Source organism: Halichoerus grypus, chromosome 4 (assembly GCF_964656455.1).
Source record: "Halichoerus grypus chromosome 4, mHalGry1.hap1.1, whole genome shotgun sequence".
In the NCBI taxonomy this organism is placed as follows: domain Eukaryota; kingdom Metazoa; phylum Chordata; class Mammalia; order Carnivora; family Phocidae; genus Halichoerus; species Halichoerus grypus.
The window spans coordinates 74,290,260-74,315,492 of NC_135715.1; the positions used below are offsets into that span (position 1 = coordinate 74,290,260).

Here is a 25,233-nt window from a genome sequence, read left to right on the forward strand (position 1 = left end):
CTAGTCCTCTGCCTGCTTTTATAAAGTTTTATTGGGAAGTAGCCATGCCCATTCACTTAAAAATTCCCTGTGATTACTTTAAAGTTACAAGAGCAGAAATGAAGAGTTGCAATGGAGATCAATGTGGACCCCAAAGAATATAAAATATTTTCCATTTTCTCCTTTACAAGAAAAGTTTCCTGGTTTATAGTCTACATCAAATATAGAAAATTTTTAGCTATTGTTTTTTCAAATATTTTTTTCTGGACGACCTCCTTGCCTTCTGTTGCTTCCAATTATACATATATTAGATAACTTGAAGTTATCCAAAGCCTCATTAAATCTATATTTTTGTTTCATACATTTTCCTCTCTGTTAAATTTTGGGTATTTTTAGAAATTATTTTGTCTTCAATTTACTACTGCAATATCTATGTCATTAATTTTTCCTTCTGCAGTGTTGAATCTGCATTACTGCAATCTAGTAAATTTATTATCTCAAAAATTGTAGTTTTTAATCCATAGAATTTCTATTTAGAAATTTTTTATATCTTTTATTTACCTACTTACCATTTGAACATAAAGAATAGAGTATACTTTTTCAACATCCTTATCTGCAAATTCTAACATTTATGTTGGTTGGGGGTTGGATTTAATTGATTTATTTACTTCCTTATTTTGGGTAGTATTTTTCTGCTTTTTTTGCATGCCTGGTAATTCTGGATTGGATGTCTGATATCATGAAATTTACCTAGGTGATGGATATTTTTATATATATTCATATATATAAATAATATATAATATATATGAATATTTTTTCTTTACATGTTTTTTATTTTTAAAAAAAAATTTAGTGAAGTAGTTGACACACAATGCTACATTGTTTCAAGTGTAAAACATAGTGATTCAACAAATCTATACATTATGCTATGCTCACAAGTGTAGCTACCATTAGTCACCATACAATACTATTACAGTACCATTGACTATATTCCCTATGCCTGTACCTTTTACCCATGATTTATTCATTCCACAAGTGGAAGCCTGTATCTCTCACACCCCTTCACCCACTTTGCCCATCCCCCTACCCCCCACCCCTCTGGCAACCTTCAGTGTGTTCTCCATATTGATGGGTCTGTTTCTGCTTTTTGTTTGTTCATCTATTTTTTAGATTCCACATATAAGTGAAATCATATGGTATTTGTCATTCTCTGCCTGACCTATTTCACTTAGCATAATACCCTCTAGGTCCATCCATATTGTTGTCAACGGTTGATGACATACTTTTGTTTATAGCTGAGTAATATTTCATTGTGTGTGTGTGTGTGTGTATATATATATATATACCACATCTTCTTTATCCATTCTTCTATGGATGGACAGTTGGCTTGCTTCCATGTCTTGGCTATTGTAAATAATGCTGCAGTAAACATAGGGGTGAATATATTTGTTTGAATTAGTGTTTTTGTTTTCTTTGGGTAAATACCCAGTAGTGGAATTACTAGATTATATGGTATTTCTATGTTTAATTTTTTGAGAAACCTCCATACTGTTTTCTACAGCGGCTGCACCACTTTGCATTGCCACCAACAGTGCACAGGGTTCCTTTTTCTTCATATCCTTTTCAACACTTGTTTGTGTGTGTGTGTTTGTGTTTATGACTTTAGACATTCTGATAGATATAAAATGATATTGTGATTTTGATTTGCATTTCCATGATGATTAGTGATATTGAGCATCTTTTCATGTGTTAGTTGGCCATTTGTATGTCATCCTTAGAAAAATGTCTTCCCATTTTTAATCAGATTATTTGGTTTTTTGGTGTTGAGTTGTAGAAGTTTTTAAATGTATTTTGGATATTTACTCCTTATTGGATGTATCATTTGCAAATATCTTCTCCCATTCAGTAGGTTGCTTTTTTGTTTTGTTGATGGCTTCCTTTGCTGTGCATAAAAGCTTTTTATTTTGTATTACCATGTTCTTGAGTTTTGTTCTGGAACACAAGCAAGTTAACTGGAAACAATTTAATCCTCGTGGATCTGCATCTTAATATTTATTAGGAAGGACAGGAGTTGTACTAAGTCCAAGGATAATTTTTCTCCAGTACCAAGACAAAAACTTCTATGTATTCTACCCAATGTTCCATGAGTCTTGAGGTTTTCCAATTTGGCATCAGCTGTGTTTTTAAACCAGTTTCTTACATTCTTTCCTAAAAACAGCTTTACTCCAGGAAATTTAGGTTACAGGACAAAATATGTTTTTTCCACATTTTTTTCTTCTCTAGTCCTTTATCTGTAAGTCTTCCTGGCAAGCATAAAAATAACTGATATATTTAGAACCAAAAGAACAAAGATTTGTTTTTGTTGTTCAACCATCTCCTAACCCCAAGGTGTACCTTTGTTTGACCCTAGGGATTTTATATTATTAAGATTTCCTCTAAGAAAATTGTATGTGGTTTATTAAAATTTATTTTGACCAGAGTCTGGGTGGAGATGTAAAGATGCAGAGTTTATCATATGAAATTATATTTAAAATACTACAACCTAAGTATTGAAAATATTTTTATTTCTTTTAAAAATTGCTTCTGGTCCTTTTTCATTGGATAATTTTGGTCTTTATAATTTTTTATAACAAATATTCTATATTTGAGTTCTACACATTTATATTTAATGAGTTTTCTTTTCAAATAATATCCCATACTTTCACAGTCATTTCTTTTAGAAGTAGAAGAAATAGAATTTTTCCATCTCCAGGAAAACATTTTGGCTTTATAACTGTTTCAAACTACAAGCATATTTCATAATGTCACGTTTTTAGATTTGGAACAATGTACTATAACTTTCTTGCTTTGCTTTCTTTTAGGTGTTTTGGTTTCAGTGTTTAAATGCTTTGATCCATTCCTTCATTCTTTTCTGGATGCCCATGAAAATGCTGGAGCATGGTAATGGCTTCATTGTTTCATATATTCAACAAAGAGCATGTTTTTCTCACTGGGGCCAATATTTCTGTGTTTGTGTGTGTGTGTGTGTGTGTGTATGTGTTTGTCTCCATGGAAAGAACTGAAGGCAAAAAAAAAAAAGGAATTTAAAAATATTTACCTATATGTAATATTACAATTTGGTTGAGATTTAACAGTTGATCTTTAGAACACATTTTCTTTGTCTTTGACATATATAAATTGAAAATTAGTGCTTTTATTGTTAATTTGTAATAAATATTTGAGTCAGAAGGTCTGACAGAAAACACAACAGTTCTAATGAATTATAGATACCTTCTGTAAGTTTGAAATTTGTCTGTTTCTTGTTTCACTTCCCAAACTCCACGCTTCAATTTAGATTATAACACAAGTTCAGTATACTTTATTATTAGACCAAGTCTCCTTTCCTGATGTACAATTAAAAAAAAAACCACAAACATTATGTGTGAAGTGTTTCTACAGACTGACCTGAGTCTAAAACATCTAAATGTAGGACACATACTTATGAAGTATGCTATTGCTGTATAATGGGTTCACAGCCACAAATTAAGGTATAAAGTGTAATTATTTTTCTTTAATCAGATTTAATTTTCATTGGGTATTACTAGCAATATGTCTTTTATTGTGGACATATTTTTTTAAACATTGAGTTTGAGTTGCATGTGTTTGTGTTTGTTGGTATTTAAAAGAATGGATCTGCCATTAATATAGCTAAAGCCCTTCCTTGTAAAGAAAATGGGCAAAACTTTCAAATGATGACAAATACAGCAAAATCACAACCTTACAAAAAGTTCCTTTTGGGATCGAAGTGTGAGGGGCTCTTTGGATCTGCTCTCCAACCAAATAAGCCAAACTGGTCAAAACTATAAAAACACAACTCTGGATATTGTCCTAAAGACAAATGAAGAAACATTTATTCAAGCAAATCTACTGCAACTCAGTAAGAATGTCAAAAGTCTGTGACATTGTAGCCATGACCTACTCCTTCACTCTCTTATTCACAACCTGCCTGATGGAAGCTCCATTGCAGGCAGATAGGGTAAGGGTGTAGGACTACTAGTCTTCTCAATTATCAATCAGGGTTACCATATCTCACAGGAGGGGCAGGTTACCAGCATTTCTCATCCCCCCCAACTCTGAGGTAAAGAGGCAAAATTCCTGATGAGTGTGGCCAAGAGGTTAGAGCTCCCCTTTTCCAGTCAACTTATATCCATCAGACAGAGTCTCTACCACAGGCATTACAGGCTAAGAATATTGGGTTCCTGATCACTTTCACCACAGCTTGCTTGTAAGGCAGAGAATCTCTAAGAGATTGTTGGGAAGGCAAGCCAAGAAGACCAGTGACTACAACTTCACTATCACCAAGAGTAGTGGCAGTAAGATTTTGCCTATGGTGAGAGGTAGTACATAAGAAGAGATAGCTCCAAAACTCTTCCCAAAGGAAGTGACTATTTGAAACAGACTAGGGGGAGAGTTCAAGTCTAGGGATGTTCTCAAAAATAATAACTCTTCCTCATTGAGACCAATAAGCTAAATCATAGGCCTACTAATTTATCAGAATGAACCAGAGACAGAGACATAAAAATAGCTCTCCTGAGGTGAGAACAAACCTCAAAGACTTGTCTCAAAATTATCCAAGCCTGAATTTAATTGTCTCAGCCTGCTGTACAATTTATGCCCCAGAACATTGTCAAAAACCATAGACTAACCCCTGGGTAATTAGTGGACCTTAACAGCTGGTATAATGCCAAATGAGTCAGATAGCTTAAGGGAGAAATCAGCGAAAAACATAGGACAGACCAGATAACACCAAGGGGGCTTTGCTTGCCCAGCGCTGCACCTTCCAAGGTGCAGTACCAAGGTTTAACCCTGGGGAAAGAGACTTCACTAAAATAGCCAACCGAATCACAAAACAAATAAACAAGCATCAAAGCAAATATATGCCTTAAAGGGAGGGGGGGATTAGTGTCCAGAGTAGCTACAATATATTATGTAAAATTTCCAGTTTTCAACAACAACCAAAAAGTACAAGACACACAAAGAGACAGGACTGCATGAGCCACACACCAAGAAGTAGGTAACAGAAACTACCTGTGAGAGGCCCTACATGTCAGATTTAACAAAGAGTTCAAATTAGCCAATATAAACATGTTCAAAGTGCCAAAAGAAATGCATAAAGGTATGAAGGCATAAAGGCACATCAAAGATTGCCAATTAAGAGAGAGAAATTCTAATAAAGAACCAAATGAAAATTCTGGGGTTGAAAATTTTAATAATAATAAAAAAAGAACAATTCATTAGAGTGACTCAATGGTAGATTTGAACTGGAAGAAGAAATTATGAAACCTGATCTTACATTAATAGAAAGTATGCAATTTGAAGACCAGAGAGAAAGTAGAATGAAGAAACATGAACACAGACTCAAAAAATGTGAGAAGCCTTTAAACACACCAATCTAGGCATATGGGAGTATAAGAACAAGAGCAGAAAAAGAATGAAGTAGAAAAAATATTCAGGGAAATGGTAGCTAAAGAGCTTCAAATTAGCTTAACAACATTAATGTGTACATCCAAGGGGGCTCAGTGAACTTTAAATGAGATAATTGCAAAGAGATCTATATCCAGACACATTGTAGCAAAAATGTTGAAAGCCAGAAACAATGGAATAATACTGAAAGCAGCAAAAGAAAAATGACTCAGGTACAAAGGAGCTCCAATAAGATTTTCAGATGACTTCTCATTACACACAAAAAAATGGAGGCCAGAAGGCAGTGGGATGACAAATTCAAAGTGCTGAGAGAAAAAAATACCTGTCAACCAAGAAACTTATGCCCAGCAAAATAATCTTTCAAAAATGAAGGCAAAATAAAGACATTTCCATATAAACAGAAAAATGAGAGGATTTGTTACTATAATACAAACTTCTCAAGAAATATTAAAGGAAGTTCTTCAGATTAAAAATAAGTAAACCCAGTCCACAAAGAGCCTTGGCAAAGGTTATTATATACTCATGTAAGATAGTGTAAATGCATATTTCTTCTGTCTTTTCATAACTGATTTAAAACAAATTTCATAAAATAGTATAGATGCAAAATCTTCATCAAAATATCAACATACCCAAACTAGAAATATATATAAGGTTATATATAAACACTAAATGGCATTATGCCAAGAATGCAAAATTGGTTTAACATCCAAAAATAATGTAATACATCATAACAGTAAAGGATAAAAACTACATGATCATCTCAATAAATTCAGAAAAAGTATTTGACAAAAGCCAATACATCTTCAGGATAAAAGCAGTCAACACCGTAGGAATAGAATGGATCTTCCTCAACTGATAAAAAAAATCTACAAAAAACACAGTTAACATTTTGCTTAGTGGTGAAAGCCTGAATGCTTTCCCCTAAAATCAAGAACAGGACAAAAATATCATTTCCAACATTCCTATTCACTATTGTACTGGAAATTTTAGGCAGTGCAGTTGGGCATAAAAATGCAATAAAAATCATCCAGATTAGAAAAGTAAAAGTAAAATGATCTCTATTTGCATATGACATGATATATATAAAATGCTAAAATTATATGTTATAAAAATAAAATGCTAAAATTAAAATACTATTAGAATAAAGTTTCAGGGTACAAGATTAATATACAAAAATCCATTTTATTTCTATACAACAGAAATAAGAAAGTGACATTAAGAAAACAATTATATTAACTACTGAAGAAAAATGAAGAAAGTACTTATAAATTTAACAAAGGTGCAAAATTTATACTTTGAAAATTGCAAAACATTGTTGGAAGACATTAAGAAGGCTTAAATGAATGTAAAGATAGCCCATGTTTGTGGATTGGATGATGCGATAATGATAAGCTGGCAATACTTCTCAAATCAATCTAGAGGCCCAATTAAATCCTTTTCAAAGTCCCAGCTGAATTTTTAGAAAGGGACAAGCTGATTCTAAAATTTGTATGAAAACATAAGTGACTCCGAATAGCTAAAACAATCTTTGAAAAGAAAAACAAAGTTGGAGAACTCACACTTCTTGATTTCAAAACTTACTCCAAACCTGCAATTAATCAAGACAATGCAATATTGGTATAAGTGTGTGTGTGTGTGTGTGTGTGTGTGTGTGTGTGTATCCCAATGAATAAAATTGAGAAATAAACCCTCGTATTTATTATTAAGTGATATTTAGCAAGTACACCAGTGCAATTCAATGGAGGGTGGGAAGGAATAGTCTTTTTGAAAAACAGTTCTGAGATTAGTGGATATTCATTTACAAAAGAATAAATCTGGATGTGTACCAGACACAAAACACACAGTAAACTCAAAACAGATTATAGAACTAAATGTAAGAGCTAAAAGTATAAATATATCTTAGAAGAACGTATAGGGATAAATATTTTTGACTTTGGTTAGATGAAGATGCTTAGATGTATGACGCCACAACATAAACAACACAAAAATAAGTAAATGGGACTTAAAACAAACAAACAAACAAACGAAAAAAGCTTGTGCATCAGAAGACACCATTAAGAAAGTAAAAATATAGACAAGATCAATGAAATCAAGAGCTGGTTCTTTGAAAAGATAAACAAAATGGATAAACCTTTAAGAAAGAAAAAAAAAGAAAGCACTCAAAGTCCAAAATGAAGGAGGAGAAATACCACCACCACCACACAAATACAAAAATGTGAGAATATTATGAAATATTATATACCAACAAATTGGACAACCTAGAATAAATGGATAAATTCCTAGAAATATACAATCTTCCAAACTGAATCTAGAAGAAATAGAAAATTTAAACAGACCAATTACTAGTAAAGAAATTGAATCAATAATCAAAAATCTCTCAACAAAAATAAAGTCCAGGACCAGACAGCTTCACAAGTGAATTATACCCAATATTTAAAGAAGAGTTAATACCTATTTTTTTTCTTTTTCTTTTTTAAGATTTTATTTCTTTATTTGACAGAGAGAGAGAGCACAAGCAGGGGGAGTGGCAGGCAGAGGCAGAGAGAGAAGCAGGCTCCCCGCTGAGCAGGGAGTCTGATGTGGGGCTCGATCCCAGGACCCCAGGATCATGACCTGAGCCAAAGGCAGTCGCTTAACCAACTGAGCCACCCAGGCGCCCTAATACCTATTTTTGTACCCAATATTTAAAGAAGAGTTAATACCTATTTCTCAAAATAGTCCAAAAAAATAGAGGAATAAAACGTCCAAATTCATTCTATGAAGCCAGTATTGCTCTGATACCAAAACCAGAAAAATACACTACGAAAAACGAAAACTACATAACAATAGTAACCATCAACAAAAGGCAACCTAGTGAATGGGAGAAGATATTTGCAAATGATGTATCTGAAAAGTAGTTAATATCCAAAAAATATAAAGAATTTATGCAACTCAACATAAAATAAAAAGCAATCTGATTAAAAACGGGCAGAGGACCTAAATAGACATTTTTCCAAAGAAGACATACAAATGGCCGACTGACACATTAAAAGATGCTCAGCATCACTAATCATCAGGGAAATGTAAATCAAAACCACAATGAGATATCACTTCATACCAATCAGAATGGCTAATCCCCAAAAGACAAAAAATAAGTGTTGGTGAGGATATGGTGAACAGGGTGCCCTATGCACTGTTGATGGGAATGCAAATTGGTGCAGCCACTGTGGAAAGCAGTATGAAGGTTCCTCAAAAACTAAACATATAGATACGATATGACACAATTATTCCACTACTGGGTATTTACCCAAAGAAAACAAAAACACTAATTTGAAAAGATATATGCACCTTTATGTTTATTGCAGCATTACTTATAATAGCCAAGATGTAGAAGCAACCCAAGTGTCCATTCATAGGTGACTAAAGAAGATGTGGTAGACTTACGTACACACAATGGAATATTACTCAACCATAAAAAAGAATGAGATCTTGCCATTTGTGACATCTGGATGGACATAGAGGGTGTTATGCTAAGTGAAATAAGTCAGACAGAGAAAGACAAATACTAGATGATTTCACTTACATGTGGAATCTAAAAACAAAACAACTGAACAAAGAAACAAAAAAGCAGACAAATACAGAGAATAAATTCGTGGTTGCCAGGTGGAAGGAAGATGGGGGATGGGTGAAATAGATAAAGGGGATTAAAAGGTTCAAACTTCCATTTATAAAATAAGTCATAAAGGTGAAATATATAGCATAGAGAATATAGTCAATAATACTGTAATAATCTTGTATTGTGACAGATGGTGACTAACCCTTATCATAGTGAGCAGTGAATAATGGATAGAATTGTCTAATGTTTTATACCTGAAACTAATAAAACATTGTATGTTAATTATACTTCAATAAAAAAAATGAAAATACAACCCACGGAATGGAACAAAGCATTTGCCCATTATATTTATAACAAAGATTTCTATCTGGGATATTTAAAGAATGCTTACAACTTAACAGTAAAAAGACAAAAAGACCCAATTTTTTAAAACATACAAAAGATTTGAATAGACATTTCCCCCCAAAGGATATACAAATAACTAATACATGAAAAGATGCTCAACATCATTAATCATTAAACAAATGCAAATTAAAACCACAATGAGGTACTACTTCATGTCCATTAGGTTGGCTATAATCAAAATGACACATAGCAGTAAGTACTGGTAAGGATATGGGGACTGGAACCCTCATACACAGCTGGCAGGAACGTAACATGGTGTAGCTGCTTTGGGAAACAGTCTGGCACTTCCTGTAATGGGTAAGCATTGAGTTACCATATTATCCAGCAATTACACTGCTAGGTATATGCTCAAGAGAAATTAAAATCTACGCCCACAGAAAAATTTGTAAACATAGCAGCATTATTCATAACAGCCCAGATGTTCATTAATCAATGAATGGATATACAATGGATGTGTGCTACATCCATACAATGGAATAGTGTTAGTTAATAAAAAGGAATGAAGTACTGATCATGCTACCACAGTGATGAATCTTGAAAACATTATACTAAATGAAAGAAGCCAGTCACAAGGACCACATAGTGTGTGAGTCCATTTACAGGAAATGTCCAGAACAGGCAAATACATAGAGACAGAAAATAGATTAGTGTCACCTAAGGCTGGGGGGATGGAGGGATGGCAGTGACAGCTGAGGGGTCTGGGGTTTCTTTTTGGGGGGGGAGTGAAAGTGTTCCAAAATTGATTATGCTGATAATTACAAGACTCTGTTAATATACTAAAAGCCATTGAACTGTACATTTTAAGTGTGTGGATTTATGGTATGTAAATTATATCTCAATAAATCTGATAAAAAAAAAAAAAAGTTAGTGAAGACTTAACTTCATAATATATCAAATAGTCCAGAGGAAAGAATGCTCACTATACAATAAATAGAATATATTTGGGGGATCATAGATCATCCTCAAAATATAGAATGGGATCTGAACCACTGTAGTAATAACGAATGCAAATCCAGAACCAGAAATACCATGGTTTTACTAAATTAGTATTTTACAGAAATTGTTGTTACTGTCAAATATTAAATAAGCTAATTCTTTTTAAAACATTCATTTTTTGGCATTTTTCTCTGAGATTCATGAAAATTTTCAATCTCATGACACTTAACATGTTCCCCAGTGCACACACACATACTCGCAACACCCCCATATTCTCTATAAGGAATAAACAATTACTAATTATTTGTGCTTTCTGGGACAGAGAACTAATTAAATAAAATAATCTTTGCCAATTTCCTTAAAAGTTAATGGGACTGAATTATTTAACTGCTCACAACACCTGGTGCAGTTTTTTGGCACTAATAGGTTTAACACATGTTCAAGTTTAAAGGTATTTTCTACACAACAGGCAGGCAAACTACATAATCACAAACTCTCACTCACCATTGTGAAGTTATGTGAAGTGACAACCAGTGTTTCCAGGTTCCTACTTTGTAAATTCAGCCTAAATGTGTCATACCAAATGTAACTGACCAGGTGTACATTATCTACATAGTGTTCTTCATGTTATAACTTGTATCACATGAAATCTGTTAATACAAGACATTAATAACGAGAGAGAGAGAGAGAGAGAGGATCCATCTTCTACGAATCCATTTTCTACTAATTACAGCAGTTCCCAAACTTATGTTAGAATCGGTGGAAGATTTTTTTTTTTTTTTAATTCCAAAGCCCAGACCATTCCCAAACCAACTGAATCACAATCTCCGTGGTTAGGCCACAGGCATCAGTAGCTTATGAAGCTCACCAGAATATTCCAAAGTACAGACAAGTTTGGGAATTACTGCTCCAGTACAAGTGCAAACAGGCAAGGAATGATGATTTTCCATATTTCAAAAATGTTCACATTTTTTTAATGCTTTACTATGCTTTGTATTCTATATATTAATTATATTTCTGGTGATTTACAGCTAATGAAAATTTTATTCTAAAAGGTCATAATTATTTAAAATTTAGGATGTATTTTCCATTTTTAATTTACTTACAACACTGTCACTGACCTGTTCAATATCACATTTTTTTTTTTTACCCTCTTTGAGTTCTCAGAGATTGGGGTGGTCTTATGCAAGTTGCAGCTGGGTATGTCCAGCAGCTGTGGTAGTAGAGGCTCTCCGGGCAGGAAAGCAGGAGTGGTGATGGGGGCAGGGATCAAGACCCGGGCATGAGATCCTCACAGAAAGGTCTTGGAAAAAGGTTCTGTTGCCATAGAAGCCCATTATATGGGGAGGCCATTTGCAACTTGGGTATATATAAATCAGGGACTGTAATTTTACTTGTATGATGGTTTCTTATCAAATAATCTTAAATTAGAAATTCAGTGTGAATAATTTTACCCCATTTTATCCTGTATCACTGATTGTTTACATCACTAAAATATTTATACACTAGCTCTTTGTGATTTTATTTTGCATTTTTCTGATGACTAATGATATAGACCCTCATTCATGTGATCGTTTGTCATTTGTATACCTTCTCTGAAGGAGCTTTTTTTTTTAAGTCCTTTGCCCCTTTTTTAATTGAATTATTTTCTTAGGGAGTTGCAAGAGTTCTTTCTAGATAAGAGTCCTTTTTCATGTGTACGTTGTAAGTTTTTCCCTTAATCTATGCCTTGACTAATTAATATTATTAAAATCAGAAGTATTAAATTTTAAGCACAATTTATCGAAACATTTTTATGGTCTGTGCTTTTCTTTTTGTCCTAAGAAATCTTTGCCCACCCCAAGGTTACAAAGACTTAATGCTGTTTTCTTTTAGAAGTTTTCTCTTCTTAGGTTTTATGTTTAGTTTTCTGATCTATTTTAATTTTTGTTTATGGTTTGATGTCAAAGTTGAGATTTATTTTTTGCACATTGATGTCCAATTGTTACAGTACCTTTTGTTGAAAAGATTATGTTTTTCCCATGAAATTATGTTGGCATCTTTGAAACTGTATGTATGGATCTATATCTGAAATCTGTTTCACTGATTTGATGATTTCACTGATGAAATATGTCTATTTCATTGATCTAGATGTCTATTCTTGGACCATACTGTCTTGATAACTGTACTTTATATTTAAATCCTGAACCAGGTAGTATAACTTCTCTGAAAAAAATTTGGCTATTCTAGGTCCTTTGAATTTCAATATAAATTATTAAAAATCAGCTTTTCAAATTCTAATTAAAAATATTGGGATTTGGATTGCAATTGCATTTAATCTATAGATTAACATCAGGAGAATTGGAAAATTGACATTTTAACATTACCGAGTCTTCCAGTTCATAAATATAGTATCTCTCTCCAATGATTTAAGTTTCTTTCATTTCTCTCAGGAATGTTTTGGAGTTTTTAATGTACAGTCTTGGCACATCTTTTGTTAAACTTATCCATCAGCATTCAAGTTTTGAATGCTACTATAAATGGCATTTTTAGATCTTATTTTCCAATTTTTCGATGTTCCTATATAGAAATACCTTTTATTTCTTACAATAACTTGCATCCTGTGTCCTTGCTAAATTTGCTATTTGTTCTAGTAGCTATTTTTTTGCTTTATTAGGATTTTCTATATATACAACCATGTTGTCTGTGAATAAAGAGAGGTTTACTTCCTTTCATTTATTTTTCTTGCACTGATGCAGAATCTACGACCTCCAGAACAATGTTAAATAAAAGTAGTGAGTGTGGACATGTTTGCTTTTTTCCTCTTAGGAGGAAAAAAAATTTTTTTTACCATTAATCATGATGTTAGCTTTTTCACAGATGTCTTTTTCCTCTTCTGGGACTCCAACTACACATCTGTTGGAACTCTTGGTATTTTCCCACCTCTCTGTTCATTTATACCATCTTTGTTTTCTCTTTTGGTTCATTTTTAGTTTCTTTTGCCATGTCTTTAAGTTCACTGATCTTTTATTTAACACTCTCTGAAGTTAATATCAAACCAGTGACATTTTCCTTCCATATGTTAATACTCTTCATCTCTAGAAATTCTAATTAGTTCTTCTTTACCTCTTTCCTTTCTCTCATTTTTTTTCAAATGCCTGAGTGTAATTGTGATACTTATAATAGCTATCTTAGAGATTTTTCTGCTAATTCCAACATGTCTGTTATTTCTGTGTTGGTTCTATTACGAATTTTCCCCTGCTATGGGTCAAAATTTTGCTTATTCACATATATAATTTTATAATGGATACTGGGCATTGTGAATTTTATGCTGCTGAATGTTTTTTGTGGTATACATTTAAATATGGACTTTGTTTTGGCCGGCAGTTACATTCCCTATAAATAGTTTGATCCTTCTAAGATCTGTTTTTCTTTGAGTCTCTTAGAGTATCTTTTACTATAGAAGTAATTTAGTTCCTATACAAAGGTTGTCTCTTCTTGGGTGTCTACTGAATGCTTCATATATTGAATGATGTCTCTTTATTTTGACTCATGGAAATTTGAGTAAATCCTAGCTTTATATTAGATCTGGCAATTTTCAACTTGCAGTTCTGTGGTAATTTGGTTTTCCACAGTAATTGCTTGTTGGTGACCTTGTGAAGTTTCTCAGTAAACATATGCAGATTGGCATTCAACCAAAGACTTATGAAGACCCCATGTGACTTTCTGGAGCTAATTCTCAGCATTGTTCTCTCATTTCCAGTGTTCACTTCTGCAAATTCCAGCCATCTTGGCCTCTCTAAAATCCAATCTCTGTCTCATCACCAGAAATTGCCTCCAAGTATGAACCAAGGGCAGTGGTAGGTCTCACCTGTTTACCCTTCTCTCAGGGATCACAACCCTGTGCTGCTTTTTAGCCAGTGTCTGAAAAAATTATTTCATATGTTTTGTTCAACTTTCTAATTGATTATAGCAAGAGGGAAATTACTGTTGCCTCTTCATAGGTAGAAGGAAAAGTCCTGGTCTTTCTAATTTTTTTTTCTTTTGTCACTAGTCTGTCATGTACTGAGAAAGGTAAGGTAAAGTCTGCTACTACTAATATATTTGTTTCCCTTTTAATTTCTCATAATTTATAGTTTAGAAATGTATTTTATTTGTTGCACCAATATTTCTAGTTGTTTCATATTTGTTGCAACCTATAGCATTTGGCATTACAAAGTTCTCTTCTTTGTCTTGTTTCATTCTTTTCAGCCTCAGTTTCTTCTTAATATCATTTTTGTGCTTTGAATTTGTATTTTCCATGCCTGTAATTTACTTTTCAAACTTTATGAATTACTTTTTTTAGGTCTGTTGCTTGTATATAGCATAGAATTGGGTTTTGTTTTTGAGACGCAATTAGAGAGTCATTTTTTAAAAAACGGGTTTTTGTTTGCAATATCTCATTTGACTGCATTTTCTGTTTTAATATACTTTTCTAATCTTTATGTGCCTGGCTTTCTTTGTGGGTTTTTGTATGTTGTCTTGTGGTATTCAGGAAGGTTTGAATTTTTTTTCTTATGCTTATTTTTATTATAAGTTTATATAGACAGTGCTCTGTTTCTTTGGACAAATCCATTGGTTTCCAAGTATGATAAAATTATGTTTCCAATCCTTCCATCTCCCTTCCCTTTCCTCTAACAACCCATTATCTTGAACATGGCATACTTGTATACTTTATATAAACTTGTAATTCCATTACTTGATTGTTAGCTTTGAATATTCTTTATTGACTCTCAATTACAGATGAGAAAATCTGCAAACTTACTCTACTTCCCATCTAATTAACCTGTATCCCCGGATCTTATATAAATTGCATCATACCCACAGTGTCTGGGCACTGAATAATTATAAGCAGATTGATTGTTTTAGCACCATATTTTTTGTTTTTGCTTTATTTTAATTCTATAGTTAAATATATAAAATGCTCACAATAAGTTTTTTTGCTCTGGCTTCTCCAATCATTTCTTTGTTGGCTGGTTGTAATAGGTTTTTTTTTTTTTTTTTAATTCCTTGGTGAGTATACTTTAATAAGTTTTGGTGCTCTTCTGTTAATTTGCTTTCAAACAATTTTTCTTTTTTCAGTTTAAAGATTTATTTATTTATTTATAGCATGGATGGGGAGAGGGGCAGAGGGAGAGGGAGAGAGAGAATCTCAAGCAGACTCTGTGCTAAGTGCAAAGCCCAATGTGGGGCTCCATCTCACGACCCTGAGATCATAACCTGAGCTGAAATCAAGAGTGGGATGCTAAACCGACTGGGCCACCCAGGAGCCCCTGATTTCAAACCAATTTCAAACACATACATTAGACAAATTTATAGTGTAGTGAATAGTAACCACTCAAATCACATAGAATACCCTGCCTTTTTTCCTATAGTCTGTTTTTATGGATGCTGTGCCTACTTCTTTTATATTATTCCTCAAGAAATTGGATTTTTATTTCCCAGCACTGGAGGAAGGTTCTTTCAAGGAGAGTATTTTTGCTGATATTTCTGAGGTCTGTTACCCTCAGCCAGCTTGGTATTTACTTTGCCCTGGTGCTTTTATCATCACCAAGCATAGTTTCTGCTCACCTTAGCTGCTTGGAAGCCCTCACTAGCTTTCTGAGACTGTGGATTTTTTGTCTCATAGTTTCCCTGACATAGATCCTGTGGAGGTTTTCTCTGTTTGCATCATTGATTTTGTACAATATCTGGAAGGAAAAGAATTTGTTTCACATCACCATGTGCAAACTGGAAGTTTCCCTTTTGTCCCAACAAAGCTTATAATTTCTCTCTTCCCTTTGTGAATATGCATCTGGACAACATAACTCAGTATGGCCTTTCTATGCAGTTTTCTCCCTGTTTCTAGTCAATTGCAAGATTGTTCTCATCTATACTATTACCCTATTCCCATTAAAACTCACCAAGTTAAGTCTGTACACAATCCAGACTCTTGTTTGTCACTTCCCTAGCTGGTCTAACCTGGCCCACATATTTACCTCTAGTTTCTGTCAATGAGATGCCTTAATACTCCACTGCAGATAATTTTAAGAGTATGAGCCTTGTGCATTTTAGTGGGTTCTAAATCAAGAGAAAATGGAATATGTGAGCTTCTGAATTGGTATTAGGATCAGGAATTTGCACCCCCAAATTTCCATATCAACCAGGACCAGAAGCACAAGTATATATTTGAGAATTTTAAAAAGTGAAAATAAGTGAAAAAATCATCCTAATCTTGAGATAGTTTTCACCTTTTCTACAGAATGAAATTCATAAGTTATAGCAGACTTAGCAATAAGAGAATATGAAATTCCATTGTAAATTTAAATTATCTGTTAGGTTGATTATTTTAGTAATCCTGGAAAAGAAAAAGAGTGAAAAGTATGATTTTAAAATGTTTAGATCCTAGCCTTGTTTCCTAGCATCACTCATGAGATTGTTTGGGCTTTCAACTTGCCAGATGGTTTATATGCATGTAAAACTAGGTTTCATAATCACATTCATGCACTCCTTGTAATTTATTTACTCATTTTTTGCTTAATATGTCTTTGGAGAGAATAAGAAATAGAAAAATGTCACAATTGTGACAGGCCAAGCAAGCATTGTTGTCACTTTAGAATATGACCAATTATTGAGAAACATTTTTGGTGGCCAGTATGGGTTCCTTTGATAAAAATAAATTCAAATCTATGTTTCAGACTCTATAAAGATAAAAAAAAATGACTTTTTCATTTTTCAGATATGGTCTTACAAGGGGGTCACACTACAGACTATTTGTTTCTTGGAAATTTTATTTATACGGTAAGATCACCCATATGATTCAATCACTTTTTCTAGTTTTTAATTGAAAAATTCAAGCATTATAAGAATTTCATAAATTTTAATTCTCCCTCATGCTCCAATACCTTCTCCAAGAAGGAACTATTACAATGGTTGCATATGCATGTGTGTATATGTGTGGGAGTATATATATAATTTCTAGAAATATGAAATACATTTAACAAATGTATATGTCCTCCCTTTGTTTGTACAGGTAGGGAGGTACCTTCTATGTCTTGTTTTTTCACTATACAATATGCCTTGGTGATGGCTTCAAGCCAGTCCATAAATATCTACTTCATTCTTTCAGGGCTGCTTATATGACTAACTCACCACTATTTATTTAGCCAGTCTCCTATTAGTGGACCTTAAGATTGTTCGGGGTCCTTTGCCATTGCCAACAATGCTGCAAAGATTATCCTTTATGCCCATGAGTAAGTATATCTGTAGGATAAATTTCTAGAAGTGAAATTGCTGGATCAGAGAGTACTGTGAATTTTGAAAATCATTACTAAATTATCCCCTAAAAAGGTTCTTCTTATAACGTCTAGTTATAAGAATATCAGTTTCCCTAAGCCCCTATGGGTGGTAGTCTTCTCACACTTTTTGATCTAATACGTAAAATGGTATCCTATCAGTTTTTGCCTTGAAAAAAAGCATATTTTCATGAAAAACCACTTTCATTTCTTCTTTTGTGAAGGCTTGTTGAATTACTTTAGCAGTCCTATTATTTTGTTGGTCTTTTTATTAGTAGTAGTAGATATTTATATGTTAAGGATGTTAATTTTTTTCTCACATTTGTTACAAAAATATATTCTCAGTTTTACATTTTCACTTTTCATGGCATTTTTGTCACGCATATATTCTTCCGATTAGTTTTCTGTAGTTAAATTTATCGATATTTTGCTTTATGGCTTCTGAGTTTTGTGTCTGCCACTAATTTCTTAACTCATAATTCTAAAAATTATAGATGTGTATTTAACTGTATGTTATCCCTTTTGTATGCAAGTAGAAACATATTCCTCTGCATGTTATTCCTTTTCATTTAACAACATATGTTGGAACAAGAAACTACAAACCATTTTTCCTCATGTTTTCTTCTATGTAAGAAGCAATTTATTGGCATATTGCCTCTTTTCACTTTAGCTGGTTGTCTTTATTATTTCATGTTATTGGGTGTGGCTTTTAACTCTATATTATATAGTCCTAAACATCAAATGTGGTTAGATAGTAGTTTCTTATTTATTTGGACATATGCATACAGCAAATTTCCTTCTTTTCAGACCTCCTCACATACAGACATGCATGCATATATACAAATGTACAAGATAGTCCTTAAGATGCCAGAGTAAATTGATCTCATGGAATCTCTATCTCCCAAGGCAAAAAAAAAAGTATAGATAGTAAAACCACCACCAACAAATTATAGCAAAATAAATTTAGCATAGCAATTAAAGAAGGAAAGGGGACCTGACCAATGCTAAATATGAGATGCCAAAGGAGAGATGGTAGAGTTGGCAGGGTCAGCATGGTGAGATCATTAACTCAGCTTTCCTGATACACTGTTCCCAGTGCCAGTGGGTTTGAGGAAGTACTAGGCCCAAAGATAGTGCCTGGAGGAATACAGTAAACCTCCAGGGAGGTAGAGTCCACCCTAATGCTTTCAGAGAATTAAAGAAGGCCAATGGAACTAGAGCACAGTGTGAACATGTGTTGGGCAAGGGAGGTTCAGGATAATGGCAAAGATGAACTTGGAGCAGTAGGTAGAGGCCAGCGCCTGGGCACCTTTAAGGTTTTGGAATAGTTTAGATGAGATGATGGAGGCTAGCTGGGATGCTGAATCTAGAGCTAGGGAGTGGACATAAAGTGTGCTTCAAAAGTAGGACTTTAAACACTCAGTGTATATCACACATCTGTTGCACAGGAACACACACTGTGACAAAATCATACTTAATGAAACACTTAGAGCTTTTTTTTTTTTTTTTTGAGATTAAGAATAAGAAAGTTGCTCAGTTTTGCTGCCTCTCTCCAACACTGTGGAGGAGTTACTAACCAACACAATAAGAAGATAAGAAAAGGAGCACAAGCCTTAGAAAGGGGAAAAATTGGTTTTAAATCAGAGGTGATACAAGTGTACACAAAAAATACAAAAAATTCTACAAATAAAATATTACAATTAATAAAAGAGGTTGGCAGTTTGCCGGATATCGGCCAATGTTTTAAAAACCAATTATATTTCAACATACCAGCAGCAAATATTTAGAAAATAATATATATACTATTTTACCATAGTATCCAACAAAGGAAAAACATGAACAAATTTAACAAATGATGTCCAAGACCTCTGAGGAAAATTAGAAGACTTTATTGGAGACATTAAGAACATCTAAATGGAGAAATATACCATGCTCATTAGTTGGAATACTCAATACTATGAGGAAGTCAGCTCTCCTCAAACTGATTTATAGATTCATTATAATCCCAATCAAAAGCCCCAGATGCCTGATGGGCTATTTCTAAAATATGTATATATGAAATGCAAAAGGCCAAGAATAGCCAAAATGGTCTTTATGATGATTTCAATCTACCCTGTTCAACTGCACTTTTTATCAATAGCACTTGGATTTCTAATGAGAAAGAAATCTTCCATGCTATTTATAAAAAATGTCAATATATATATGATATAAACATGATTTTTGTCATATGTTAAAGGGCTTCTAAATACAAAACATTTATTGAAAAACTACATTCTGTCCTCAATTAAAACCTAGCAAATCCTATGACACCAGAATTCACTGGACATGGAGAACAGGGATGGGTGGGAGGAATCAGGGAGGGAGTGAGGTAACATGGATTCTAATGGAAATTTTAATACCTTTTTCCAATCTATTTCCCCTTCTCATCTCCGTGCACAGTATGTAATTGTTACTGTCTGTCTGAAAGCTGGTTTGGAGACACTATCTTGGAATAAAGTGAGTATTCTTGAGGGTATTTCCTTAATCCAGTATAGTTGTTTGCATGTTGATTTACTTTTAAGGTTTAGAAAAGTAGTAAGCATTTTTTTTCCTGGTCTTCATATTTTACCTTCTTTTGTCTTGCATATTCAAGTGATGATTTAAACTGGATGGTGGCATATTAGCAATCTAATGTCTTTAAAATATTCATTTCCCTGCCTTACATCTTAGAAATAGATTCAATTTATCATGACATTAGAGATTCTTACATTATCACTGCATGAGATCCTTAATTCATTATTATTATCAAGGAACAGAATTATAATGGAAAATTTAGCAAATACAGAAAAAGAAAGAAATACAAATTACCCATACCTTTCAGTATCAGTGACATGGACATTTTGGTTTTTGTTCTATTCTTTCAGTCTTTGTTTTACATGTGCTTGGTTTGGTTTTGTTTTCTTTTCATAAAAATAGAATTTTAAGGTACCTAATATTTTGTAATTTGCTTTTTTCACTTAATACTAGATCTTTAACATTTTTCTATATCTTTAATATTTATATCTCACTTAATGACTATATAATATTTTATCACCTGGATGCTTATTTATTTTTAGAATAATTGTTTTAACTTCTGTTACTATAAATAATATATAATCAGTACTGTTATGAACACAGATATGCGTGTACTTACAGACATGAGTAATAATTTCCTTAGGATACTATTAAAAGTAGAACTTCTGATAAGTAGAATGTTTTTATGAACTGATGAATAATTTAAGGGAATCTGTATGTAAGTACATATACACACATATACCCATAAATAAGTTGTTTTCCAAGTTGTACTCAAAAGTTTATGAGACAAAATGAATTTTTATCAGCCTGTCACCTTTGGAGAGCTTAGATTACGTAGCATATCGTGTATTTCTTTTCCAATGTATAGAGTTCTCACTGTCTCTGTACCTAACGGAACATCAACACAATGTTGGGACTGAAGTGTTCTGAACAAAAATATTTTATTAGCAATACATAAGACACACCAATTGTGTGTATTATACTGCCTTAAGGTAACATAAATGATGATTTTCTATTCCTTTTAATTATTGTTAAATTCTCTTCGGTAAGAGTGTTTCTTTGATCCATGATCACCTACACTATCTGCATATGGTGAATCTCATTTATGAATAAGGCAGTATTTTAAGGCCAAAGCAGACTTAACAAAACTCTTCTGGCCTATGACCTACCAGGCTCCTGCCCTCCAGCTCACATCCTGGTTAGGAAGGAGCCTGGGAACTGGGGCAGGAAAGAAAAGGGACTGGTTTTCAATTTTGGTCATAGACTACTCTACCCCATGGGGAAGGTCAAGGAGGGAGCCCGTGCTTCTTCACTGGGGAAGAGGATGCTGGCAGCCACTGTTTAGTTCAGAGAATGAGCCAGGGCAGAGAGAGATAACAAAATATATCTCAGAGAAGCAATGGTGGCTTGCTGCTGCCCCCAAGGTGATGGTCCCGATGGAAACCCACCTGAAAATACTTTTTAAGCCGGAAAAAAATGCCTTGCATTGCAGCCCATGTGTTAATGCCAACAATAAGGGAATGGTTACATGAAAATACACTGAAGTGTTTGAAAAATTTAAAGCTCACAGTCTTGAGCTGATTCTCTTCTCCATCATCTCCTGCATGATCACAAGAGAGAGCCCTCAGGAGGCCTATTTAATGAGGGTTCTATTTAATGAGAGAGAAATCCTCTGAGTAAGAGATTCTTTTTTTTTTTTTATGTTATGTTAATCACCATACATTACATCATTAGTTTTTGATGTAGTGTTCCATGATTAAGAGATTATTTCTGAAGAGTAAAAAACTGCCTTTGAAAATGATTCATAAAGAAGTAACAATAAATACTCTGAGAAAATAGCAGATTGGGTTTTTTTCCTCCATATTTTTGTTTTTCAGATAGGATTAAGTAATGAGGAGTACCTAATAGGATGAGAGCACTTGAGCCCTTAAGAAATCATCTCGTCTCTCGAATCACTGATTTATACACAGATGGTAACTCTGAGGTGCCCAGCACAGCCAGGTTTAGAACAGAGGTCTCCTATTCATTTTCCTTATGATTCCTCTGCTAACACAAATCATACAAGGCAACAGATCAGATCAACAGAAGGACCTACCTCCTTAGCATTAACCATTAAGAATTCGTCACAGTTCCCAGCCCCAGGCACAGACAGTGATCCTTCAGCCAACATCCTCAATCTGAATGACATACATACTTGATATGCACAGAAAACCTTCCAGTTTCAGTCAATCTAAGAGTCACAACTTCTGCCATTGTCCCAGAATTATTCATGCAGAACAGATATGATAGGGTCAAATTTTTAGCCCTCTTAATGATTTCTGTTCAAACTTTTTTTTCTGAAGAGATCTTTGTTTTAATAAGTAGGCAGAAGCAGAAGTCTCATTGAATAACGTATCCTTGTACCAATTCTGATTGAGAGTTGATAGTTTCACTGAAGACACTGAATATCACTTGGCTTAGGTGACAAGGTACAGTTATTTTAGATACTTTAAACAATGGCTCCTTGAATCCACAGCAAAATAATCTGAGAAGGATGTTAGAAAGGAAGTCTCAAGTATCAAGAATTCAAAAGATTATAATTTTCTTCATCTGAGTACATATGGCCTAGACAAATGATTTTGTCAGTTGATAGTGTTATTTTTTTCTTTTAAATGGAAAAGGTTGAAGTGTTTCTGTAATATTTTTCTTTCCGCAGTTTAGTCATTTGGCCATTTGGGGAAGCATACTTATATGGCTGGTGTTTTTTGCAATTTACTCTTTCGTATGGCCCACGATTCCTATTGCTCCTGAAATGAGAGGACAGGTTAGTTTTATTAATTGTCAGTGGTGAGTATACTTTACATCCCTCTTGAAAACTTATGTTTGTTAATAGTAAAAGCTTATGTTATCTACTCTCAAAGTGATTTGGAAAGAGAAGAAAAAATCAATGCAATTAGAAATAGTTGGTGATCCAGCTAAATTCTGGTTGATGTTTTAAGTATTATTTCATCTAAAATCTCATTACCTCAAACTATATATGTTTACCATGGTTTCCAAACTTTTTATCTTTTGTGCATAACTGATAAAAGCTATAATCAATTCAGGATCATCCAAAATAGCTAATATTGTAATTATATTTTTTATGTAATGTGCTATGTGTTATTTGGTACTTGGAAAGGACGCATGACAAATAAGAAAACTTTTTTTTTTTAAGATTTTATTTATTTGTTGCCAGAGAGATAGAGAGCACAAGTAGGCAGAGCGGCAGGCAGAGGGAGAGAGAGTAGCAGGCCCCCTGCTGAGCAGGGAGCCTGATGCAGGACTCAATCCCAGGACCCTGGGATAACCTGAGCCAAAGGCAGACGCTTAACTGACTGAGCCACCCAGGTACCCAAGAAAACATTTTTATTTGAAATTTTTAACCAGAATTGACATTCCTTGGAGCTCCAGAAGCTCCAGCTTCTAAATATTTTAAAGTTTCATGAAACTGTTATTTCACTTATGTCAAACCTCAGGGGTGATATAGTTTTTAGAATTTTACAATTAGTTACATATTTCTAAATTCTACTTTGTCTATACTTATAATGGAGGATTAGGCCTATGATGCTTACAAAATGAATCACAGAATCACATGACTGTAGGACTAGAAATAGCCCTGGTCCAAGTCAGTCAGTTACTAAGTAGAGAAACATAGGTCCAGAGTTGCCCAGTTCAATCCCTGTCTGTCCACCTATCTGTCATACTGTCTTTCTCCGTGGAAATAAGAGATGATCCTTGTACCCCTGGCCTGTGTCAGCCCAATTCTCAGGAAATAAGAATTTTAAGAGACTTCCTGTTTCAGCCACGACTAAGTGTCCAATATTGGAAAAGCCTGACAAAAACAACTCTAAAAACTAGAATATTTCTTCAAATAAGAATTATTTGAAGACATTGGCTAGAAACCAACAGAGGTAATACTTGAGGACATGATTCTTGAATGAAGGGAAGCCTTTCCCTTCCTTATCTTGGCATCTTCCCTATGAGTATTTCTCAGCTTGCAGTACGAGAAAAGGAGCCCAAAGTTAATGCAGTGATCTTACTGGGAGGAGGAGGTAGAATTCAGACTCCCAGGCTGCTGAAATGCCTGTACTTGAGGGACAAAACCCTCAAGAAGACGTAGCCACAGAGAAGTGAGAGGCATAGGCACAGAACCAGGGAAAGACTTTGATAGGGCCAAGGGTAGTTTGAAGCTTGGTTTTGCCCTTAACTATCATGGCCTTATTCCCAGGCTGTAGTACTCTCTTCTAATTTGAGGCATTTACTTCTAGGGCATGGCTTTTCTGGGATCTCAAGAAGACTCTGGATGTTTACCAAGGGCATTTCCACTTGGCAAGACTTAAACTACAATCTCTGTCTCCCCAACATTGGTGGGCACCAAGTCTTGCTTGGTTTTTCAACCTGCTGTTTTCTGCTGAGTCTCTGAAAGTCTCGACATACACATGCACTGCTTAAAAGTCAGTCCAGGGGTGGCTGGGTGGTTCAGTTGGTTAAGCATCTGCCTTCAGCTCAGATCCCAGGGTCCTGGGATCGAGCCCCATGTTGGGCTCCCTGCTCATCAGGGAGCCTACTTCTCCCTCTTCCTCTCCCTGTTGCTCCCCGTGCTTCTGCACTCTCTCTCTCTTTCAAATAAATAAAATCCTTTAAAAAATTTAAAAGTCAGTCCAGGAGTTAAGGGCAATTGACATACTTCATTTATGTGTCAAAGAGGAAATTGGACATTATGAACTAAATGAAAATGAAAACATGATGTATCAAAATTTATAAGAGGCAGTTGATGCAGTACTTAGAGGGAAATTTTTAGCACTATATCTATAAAAAAGAATGTTTTCAAATAAACAGCTCTAGCTTCCACATTAAGAAACTAGAAAAAAGACAAATGAAACCCAGCTGAGAAGAAGAAAGTAAACAATAAAGATAAAATGACCAAATTATACAATGGGTAAAATATTCAAATAGATACTTCACCAAAGAATATATGTGAATAACAAAGCC

The 25,233-nt window shown here is 34.0% G+C and overlaps 1 protein-coding gene across 1 annotated transcript in view; it reads left to right on the top strand.

The window, feature by feature from the left end:
- Positions 1-25,233, top strand: part of LOC118541633 (phospholipid-transporting ATPase IB-like) — a 158,438-nt gene that overhangs the window by 127,565 nt on the left and 5,640 nt on the right. The window contains 4 exon segments of the mRNA XM_078070016.1: positions 2,839-2,919; positions 17,115-17,176; positions 20,110-20,166; positions 22,919-23,026. Coding sequence (XP_077926142.1) covers positions 2,839-2,919; positions 17,115-17,176; positions 20,110-20,166; positions 22,919-23,026 — 308 coding nt within the window.